Genomic DNA, 9387 nt, shown 5'->3' on the forward strand with positions numbered 1-9387 from the left:
ATTTGGAATCATGTTTCAGGCCATCTGACAAATATACATCTGATATTCATTCTAGTTTTAGCTCTATTTTTGGTGTCTACTCACTCCTTAGGGAAGTATCTGGCGCGCCAGCAGCTAAATGCTCTACTGTGTTCACTGCAGCTACTCAACAACATAGCCTGTCTGTTGTTTGATGCTGGGTAGCATGCACCCAGTTTAACACAGCCCTGTTTCTAAAGACAGCTGGTTTCAGTTGATGAGAGATCTGTGAGGAAACGGTAAAGCTGTGAATTATGAAATCAAAACAATGCTCCAAAGAGCTGAGAGCAGCTGCAGAGCTGGACAGTGACTTTCAGTTGTTCCATTTCTATGAACCACATCTTTTACATTGGACTTTTTCATTTGATTGTTAAGGCTACAGTGCATAACTTAAGATAGCACTGGCATGATACTCCAAGTCAGTCCACTTTGCTCCATCCACCACTCCCCCTCCCTGCTCCACTGTGCTCTACTATGTATGGCTACACTCCACCACCCTCTGCCCAGCTCTTCAGATATTGGTCGTTATGAAATTACAATAAATGAGAATGTAACAAAGCTTACTAATCAAGCAAAAATAATTGAAAATCTCAGATTGGTTAGAAAGGTCAGTCCTGCTCAAAACCTTTTAGAAGCTAATATCTCTGCACTGCTGCCAGCTCTGTCTGGGTTGTGGAGCAGATTTCTACAACACAATATTTGAAAAATGTTACATATTGTAGCTTTACTTTAACATAAAAATGTGTTTATTGCAGCTCTAACATTTTTGTTTAAGTCACAAAGACAAAATGCTTGAGAAAACTGAAGACCAAATATGAGGATCTGAATAATGTAAGAGGGGCCAGATAAACAGCTGTGATATTTTCTTGCTAACTTTAATAGAAAAGACTGTTTGTTTTTGTGTGTGTAAAATTCAGACCAGCTATTTGCAGTAGTCCTGTTGGCCTTTGTCTATTTGGCAGTTGGCTTCACTCAGCAGTGTCTGACCCTTAAATTTATTAACCTCCCCCGATGTGGTCTGAGGAGTAATTACATCTGCCAAAGGATGAGATGCGTTAGTCCTCCTCTCTCAGAAGGGCTCAGTTAGTCAACCTGATGCTGGTGTGTGTGTGTGTGTGTGTGTCCATGTTTAAACAGCGCTAATTGGCACTTTAAGTGTTTGGATTCCACCTTCTCCAGAGTGTCTTCTGTGTCACCACTTTCTCAGGCTGCCAGTCGATTGAAATCTGTCCCCTCAGCAGCTGTTGTCAAGGACCTTACCATAGCCCCCAAAAAGAAGATTCCCAAAGGCTAATTCACCCGTCTCCTCTTGCACTACATCTAACAGCCTTCTCACAAGAAGCTGGGTGCAACCAACACTTTCAGGTGTCATTTAAAATTTTGCCTGGCTTCAAATGCCACAGGACCTGCAGCAGTAAAGTTGAAACCCTTTTTTTACACCTGTGTGTTTTTGACAGGTACATCATATGACAAAGCAAAAGGCGTCAACACCTAATGAAGGCCATAACCATCCTTTCAGATATCACCCTGAGTGACTGTGTGAGTCTACTTGAGTCTAGTCAAGGGTTTTAGGTGTAAGGTTTGTTGTGCTGGGAGACACTGGAGATGATGTTTCATGTAAAGGTGTTTTCTTTTATAACAAAGAAACAACCTTGATTAAGAAGGCTTTCTTTAGTCTGAATAGATACGTGTTGTAATCACAGATCCTGGATCAGTTCACAACTCTTTAATGAGGCCTGCTCCAGCTGGAAGGCTGTCGGTGCTGCAGCTTTGATCAGAAGCCCATGGGCAGGGGATTACACTGCTAACACACTGTGCTAATGGAGCCACAGGGCAAAAGCACACATATGTGAAGCGAATACATGTCTAAACACACAAGTGCTATGCGAATACATGTCTAAACACACAAGTGCAGCACGCCCACTAAATACAAATGCAAATTTAAGAAATATACATACAGTATAAGCACACTCATGTTCTGACAAGGACACAGTCCCATAAGCCAGCGTCTTGTTCTCATGCAGCCCACTGTGTCAGGTGATTTCATCTGGCTGCGTCTGTCTGTGGCGGTTTGGGTCGGCTGAGTTATAGGCTCGCCATTGAAGCCTGTGCCAAAGACGGCTCGGTGAGAAGGGTCCAAAGCTCAGCACTGACACACAAGTCGAGAGACTAATGGCTTGTAGCTCCCAACATATGTTGCTTTGTGTAATGGCTTTAATTGCTGTCATTGTACGTAATGGTTGGTCTTTTTCATCTTCCCTGGTGGTGGAGGCATTCTGCTAATTATATCTGTTAGCCCTGCAGTCAAAACGAATGTTTCATTGTAAATTCAGAGCACTGGGATTTTAAAAATCAGTCTTTCTTTATATTGTTGGGGTGTGGGTGTAAATGACAGATTTCAGAGTGTTACCATCGGTTATGAATCATTTTAGGTTTCATAAGTAATTAACAGACTCCCCATCATAGATCTGTTTAGACAGAAGTGGGTTCTTGACTTTACTTATCAGTCAAGTCTGAACCTTGACCTGCATCTCATTTTGTTTCTCTTGATATATGTATTTATTTGGCTTACTTTTTAATAAGTCCAAGACTGAAATGAATTATAACTGTGTAAAACCTGAAAACGCGTTTTTCTTCCTCAGGTATGACACCATCACCAACCAGTGGGAAACAGTGTCCCCTCTGCCCAAGCCAGTCCATTCTGCAGCGGCCACGGTGTGCGGAGGGAAGATCTATGTGTTTGGAGGTGTGAACGAGGCCGGGCGGTCGGCCGGTGTCCTCCAGTCCTATGTACCGCAGACCAACACCTGGAATTTCATTGAGTCGCCCATGATAGGTAAGGCAGGTGAAACGCATTTACACAAACCTTCTTTCACACACAAGCGTCAACACAAAGTGAAGCCATGCTATGTCCACTGAGGATGTGTTGCCATTGTTACCGTCACCTTTTATATTATGACAGTGCTGTCGTTTCCTTTTTAAACCAGTGTCTACCAGTATGTGATCTGACTTTCCCAAATGTGTGGTCTCTTGTCCCTCATTATGCCTCCACATTCTCATTTGAAATTGAATTACACAGCCATTAGCTAAATTGTTCTCCTTCAAGACATCATAAAAGCATGAATATTAATGTTCGCTTTTTATTAGCAGTGCAACAGCAAAACTGGAAAAGACGCACGTTGCAGCAGCATTACTTTAACAGTTTATATGAATTTATTCCTTTAATCTTGGGTTACTGGCATCTTGCTATCTCATTACAGAGCAACAAGGGGTCTTTGGGCCTCCATTATTGTTGCCTGGTTGCCAAGCAGCTGTGGTCTAATGACTCTACCCACCTGAACACTTTCCATATCGTGTACTTGACTACTGCTGTCAGAGCCAAAGTGAATTAAGAAGGAGAGTGATGACATCTCCATTGACTCTATCAGGACCATATTTTTGCAGTAATGGTGGATCATGGGAATGTCAAATAGTTCCAAACATTAGCAGCAGCACCATAATGTTACACTGACCTGGCTGCTATCATCTGAAGTAAGAAGATTAAATCAATATCAATAATTATACATGTGACATTTTAGGTGTCAAAAGATTTTTTACAACCTTCTGACTGTCTCTCTCAAACACTGGGTAACTTTAATAATTAGGTATCAAGCTAACTAGCTAAATTAGCTGAAATGTCTACAACACAATTGATTTGCAAGGCTGTACAAGTCATTACAAGTAGTAGTAGCTGATAAATCCCTCTGTTCCCCACAGAAAACAATGAATCTGAATTGCTGTTTGGAACTGTTTGAAGCTACATGAGTCATGTGACCTGCCGCCATTTTTGACCCCTCAGTGTCACAACTCTTCTATCTTAAGGACTCTGGTCAGAACCACCAAGACCAGATTGCCGTTTGAAGGCAACTTTGTCATAATAGTGTGTCTCACACAGAATCTTTTGTAAATGCTTCATGCCTGTGTTGCACTTCACATACAGGGAATCCCCTGCAAAATCTGTAAGTGTGGACATCCAATTTTGAGGTGTTGCTTAATTTTCTAGAGGGCAAAGAAGGTGGGAAACCTTCTACAAATGTGAATTTAGTCTTCAGTGTTAGTTTATTTCAGTGAAAAGGTTGACCCGCACTCACGGAAAATTCAGCGGTCAGTGTGTGTGACCTTTTCCATTCCTGTTGTTTTCTCCTTATCATTATCATCCTCAGTATTTTCCATTATTCCCCTTCTTCCCATTTCATTGCTCTATTATAATAATGAGAAGTGAGTCTGACCATAGCTTCTGACATGTTATTGGCGAAACTCTATAGTTATTCACTGTGCAAACCTGCAGCCACATTCCAGTCAGAGCCACCTGGGATCTGTGGAGGACATAGCACCAGAAGGAACATTTTAACCAAGCTGCTCCAAGGTAGCAGGAAAAAAAACACAGCGTACAACTCGGTATGATTCAGAACACTGACAGCTGTGTTCCCAGTGCAAGGATCTTATCCACAGGCAGGTTTTTATTTTTTCACAAAAATATATCTTTGAAAGATGTGGTGTAGGGATGATTGCTATTTATCCGTGCATTTCTTGTGAGTCCTTAGATTTTTATTTGACTCAGATACGTTATATGAGAGCGGTATATCTCTTCTCATGCAACTCTCTCTGCAATAAGAAACAAAAGATTTCCTAAAATGTTGTTGCTCCTTTAAAGCTGCAGCAAAAATGAATATTTTAAAACCAATAATAATAATTTTCCACACAAATATAAAACCATATATTCTGCATTTGATGCTGGATTGCCCCATGTAAGATATTGGTACATAGTGGGTTCCCAAGCCAAAGAGTTGTTTGCATGCTGCTTTTTTTTAGAAAATGGAATTATTATCTCAAATAGTGGCATACTGTTGTGTCGGGCAACACTCAGCGCAGCGGGCATCAGAGAGAAGCACAGGGTCAAAAGTGTATTTAAATTCCAATGATTCCTGAGAAGAAGTTGCTCCTGTGTGATTAAAGTGCCAGTGCAGAGGCACTTCCTTCAGCACAGTTGCCCAGAATCTTGCTCTCTGTTATTAGTGCCTTTTCAGAGCGAGCCGACTATGAGCGAAATGATGATTATGTAAGGCGGTTGTTTGGGGCCAAAGCTGAATGGTATTGAAGGGCTAGCACAGCAGCTGACTGAGGAGAATTCAGAGTGAAGCCTGGTGAGTAACACACACCCGGGCTTACAGAGATGCAGACACACACAGCTTCTCCTTACATCATATCAACCATCCATCCCCAAGGGCACAGGTACACACAGTGCATGAATTATGTAACGAGCCGGGAGGTTACTTCACATGTATGTGTGTGCGTGTGCATGGTGTTTCTCTTTTTATGTCTATGTGAGTGTGCCAGACAGATGCAGACAGACATCAGACCTTCATCTGTCAGGTTGTAGATGAGTCTGTGTCTGACAGCCAACGAGCCAAGAGATAATGGACGGGTTTAGTGCTTCCTGTGAAACTGGGCTGGCAATGATTTTAGTGAGCCGGTGGGGAGCGCTTCTCCGTCAGCCCTCTGCCTCCCTCCATCGCTCTTCCTCTCTAATCTCTCTGTTCATCTCTTTCTCTTTGTCTCACTGTCTCCCCCCCCCCTCCCCCCCCCCCCCCCCCCCTGTCTTATCGACTGACATAAACACAGCTGTGCACATTTTTTATGATTGTGTACCGGTGTATTTACAGTATGTGTGTGTGTGTGTGTGTGTGTGTGTGTGTTCTCTCTGCATGGACCGTCTCCCGCATGGACCGCAAATGGGTTTCACAAACACTTATCAGGACTGACTTCCTATCTCTTGCAAAGTGAAAAATAATATTACTCGTGCCAAAAGTAGTCCCGTCAACAAGTCCGTTGAGATGCTCCGTGTCTCTGCAGCATCGTTCATCTGCATCTTCAATATAGCCGTCTGCTGAGCAACGTGCACTCGCCGAGCACTTAATTTAAGTGCATATATATATTATATAATTAAGACTGAGGTCATGGTTAAAGGCGGTGTTGTACTGGCCTGCATTATATTTAGATGTGTTCCTAATGTTCTGATCCTCTCATGTATATCAATATAAAGGTCAGAAATATAAGAGACAACTCTGAATGGATAAATGCACCCATAGTGTACATAGTGTAAACTAGTCACAAAGTCTTGTTGCTTTTCTGTTGCACACCCAAATCATCAAAATGCCAACATTCTGAGGGATCTGTCAATGTCAGAGGTGACAGGGATTTTGTTTGTGGTGATCACAGCACAGAAAAATTACATTTAAAAAATTCAGCATGCATCATCTCTGTAAAAGTGTCCGTTGCTCTGAATAATTTATATTTCTCTTTAATTTATCAATTCTTCTGGCCCTGTACCCACAGTACTGCTTCTCAAAATGTTCCTTCTCCACAAATGATTGGTTAGATTTGCACACTATTGAAATACTTGCTCCTGTTTGGCTTCTTTACAATATTTCAGACACTTTTCACAATTGTGAAGATAGATTTCAGAGAGGTGGATCCCCCACATTTCTTGTATTTTTAAAACATATCCACATCATCGCTCTTTCTCAGCCAGACTGTGCTTTTGTCATTTTACCAAACAGACCAGAAGTCAGTTTATAATAAGAAAAAGCATTGGCAACTTCTAGAACTCTTTTTTTTTTCCATTTGAGTGAAATGAAATCCTAAGGTCCAACAGATCATCTTTAATACAAGACTTTTGGCTGTGCTAGTCCACCACAACACCACCACAGCTCAACAACTATTGGATGCATTGACATGACAGTTAGTTCTCAAATTCATTTTCCCTTCAGGATGAATTGTATTAACTTTGACGATTCACTTAGTATTGTGTCGTCATCATATCAAAATTTCAGTATTTATATGCTTATATATTGTTGTATCAACCTCTGCTGTACTTTGGCTAGATGCTCATTGTCAAATGTGAGCATGCTAACACACTAAACTAAAATGGTAAACATGGCAAATATTTCTGTCTGGACATCGGCACTGTCATTATGACCACATTACCATGCTGATGTTACACTGAGGATTCAGCTCAAAGCATTACAAGCACAGTCTGTAGTTGTAGCCCCCCGCAAAACATGTTCCCTTGAGTTATATGGTGACAAAAAGGAAGAATGAGGAATATATGGAGGTGTAATGTATTAGGTGGGAAACAAATTCTTAGGTTTTGTGAAGTATTTATAATATTTAATATTCATGACTAAGTTTACAACATCTTCAGGTGTAATTTAACTCTAACGTTTTAGGTATGGTTTGATCAGATTTGACTGACAGTAACTAAACAACTCACCAATTGTCATCATATTCTGATTCACACATCACTGACTCAGTGATGTCCCGGTTCACCAGATTATGTGACCTTTTTCTAGATGTAGCCCTAAGCATTTAAAACAAGTGGGAAGATGAGAGAGAGAAAATAATGAATCTCTAGTGTGGCAGAAATTGGGATGTTTAAGACCCCATCACTCATAGCTAGACATCCATAAGGCCCTTAAAACCTGAAACTTATTGCAGGACTAGATACCACACATCCTCTCAGACATACTTATATGAAACATACACAACACACAGTGCACTTTCCCAGCTAACACACAGATCTTCATCGACTGGTCGATGCCAGGGAACCGGCAGCAGAAGCCAGACTGTATCTATCGGGAAATCGACTGCGGAACAATTACCCGTGCAAATGATGTAGCAGCCGAATGGGTACAGTGTTTGAGAGCACCATTATGGAGGTGGTGCAAGGCAAAATGACATGGCAAGTTGCAAAAGATGTTTCCATAGTTACCTAATTGGATGTGCACCCCCACTCCACCCATTCTCCATCATTCTGAATTAAAGTAAATCATCCTCTTTCTGTTATTTTGGCCCATCATTTCAAAGCCTGCTCTTATTCTCCTCACATAAAAGGACATTGTGTGATAAAAAGGCAAAATGTTTTTGCTGCTCCAATTACCTCGTCATAATCTTATTTAAGCTTATGGTAACAACGGAAGCTTCTTTGTCCTATTTCTCCTGCTCCCTTATGCTCTCTGGTGAGACACAGGAAGCTAGAGAGGATGCCCAGCACCTCATCCTCCATCTTTTTTTCCCATTTGGAGAATGTCTTGTTTAGGCCCCCCTCCGCCTGTGACACATTTCCATGTCGATGGAATGCTATGGTTTTGTGGTGACGACTGGTATTTGGGAGGCTTTATCAAAGAAAGCAGCCTTATCTCGAGCTGTACAGTGTGCAACATCGGTTTGATTGAGTGAGTTATGACATGTTTCTGCATGTGTTCCAGTTTTCTAGAGTCAGATATCTGCTGTGTTGATGCAGGAATCAGATAGGAAAGGATGTGAGTGAAACAACAAGGTGTTTAGACAGACGCCACAAATGTGTGTGTGTTTTCACTTGTTTGCTGCCCTTGACTTCAGCCTGAGAGGTTGCAGATTTGATGACTAAGCTGTTTTATCAGGGTGCAAGAGGCTGTTAGACTGTGTTGCCCTGCACATTTCTATCACCACTGCTGTGTTAAAACCTTGTTTTGCTGTCTTTTTTTCCTTCCCTTTATTTGTTTTTTATGTAGAATGTGGTCAGTTGTAGATTCTTGGCTAGGTTTTCCAACCTCCAAGCTGTGAAATCCAGTGGGAGAAAATCAAGATTTGTGTGCCAGTGAGAAAGTTCTCAGCTGACAGTAGTAGCACAATTCACTGTATCTCAGTGCTTGCTTCCTGCGTCGATGGCTAGGGGACAAGTGCGAAAGCAAAGCGGTGAAGAGATGTTAAATCCTAGCAGTAGTCCTTTGAGGCTTGTCAAATGAGAATGAGATTTACCTGCCTGCTACTCGTCCAAGCACTCAAACCTACTGCTCACTGTTGGTCCACGAGAGACAGGCAAAAGTCATGGTGAGAATGGCTTTCCTTTGAGAGCTTCCTGTTATTATTGTGCCTCAGGCGTCGAGCAGAGCGAGATGAGTGTTCTGTGTTTACGGGACCAAACACAAAACATCATGTACCATTACGCTGGCACTCAGACACATGTACGCCTCAGAAAGACTGACAGCAGCATGTCAGTGAGATAAATAAAAATAAAGAAGTCAGGAGCATAGTTCAGATGGGTGCAGTAGGCGCTCAGTGTGTGTGCATGATTGCAGTGTGTGTCACTTCAGGGCTGAAGATAAGTGTTTTAACAGCCGTGATAGTGTTAGAAATTAACCCGTTCTTTTGTTGGAAGCACGAGAAGTGACGACAGGAGAGGACTGTTTAAAATCAGCAGAAAGTTTACTGAATGTCTGATCACAGGTAGGCCTTACAGTGCTGGGATCAGAGAGACAGAGCTCCCGCAGGAGTTCCATCCACTGACCT

General features: G+C 41.9%; 1 protein-coding gene across 1 annotated transcript in view; it reads left to right on the forward strand.

Annotated features, from left to right (window-relative positions):
- klhl29 (kelch like family member 29) overlaps nucleotides 1–9387 on the forward strand; it is a 212702-nt gene that overhangs the window by 192437 nt on the left and 10878 nt on the right. The window contains exon 14 of the mRNA XM_020603683.1: nucleotides 2661–2854. Coding sequence (XP_020459339.1) covers nucleotides 2661–2854 — 194 coding nt within the window. The remainder of the gene's footprint in view (nucleotides 1–2660; nucleotides 2855–9387) is intronic.

Source organism: Monopterus albus, unplaced genomic scaffold (assembly GCF_001952655.1).
Source record: "Monopterus albus unplaced genomic scaffold, M_albus_1.0 scaffold62.1, whole genome shotgun sequence".
NCBI classification, from domain to species: Eukaryota; Metazoa; Chordata; class Actinopteri; order Synbranchiformes; family Synbranchidae; genus Monopterus; species Monopterus albus.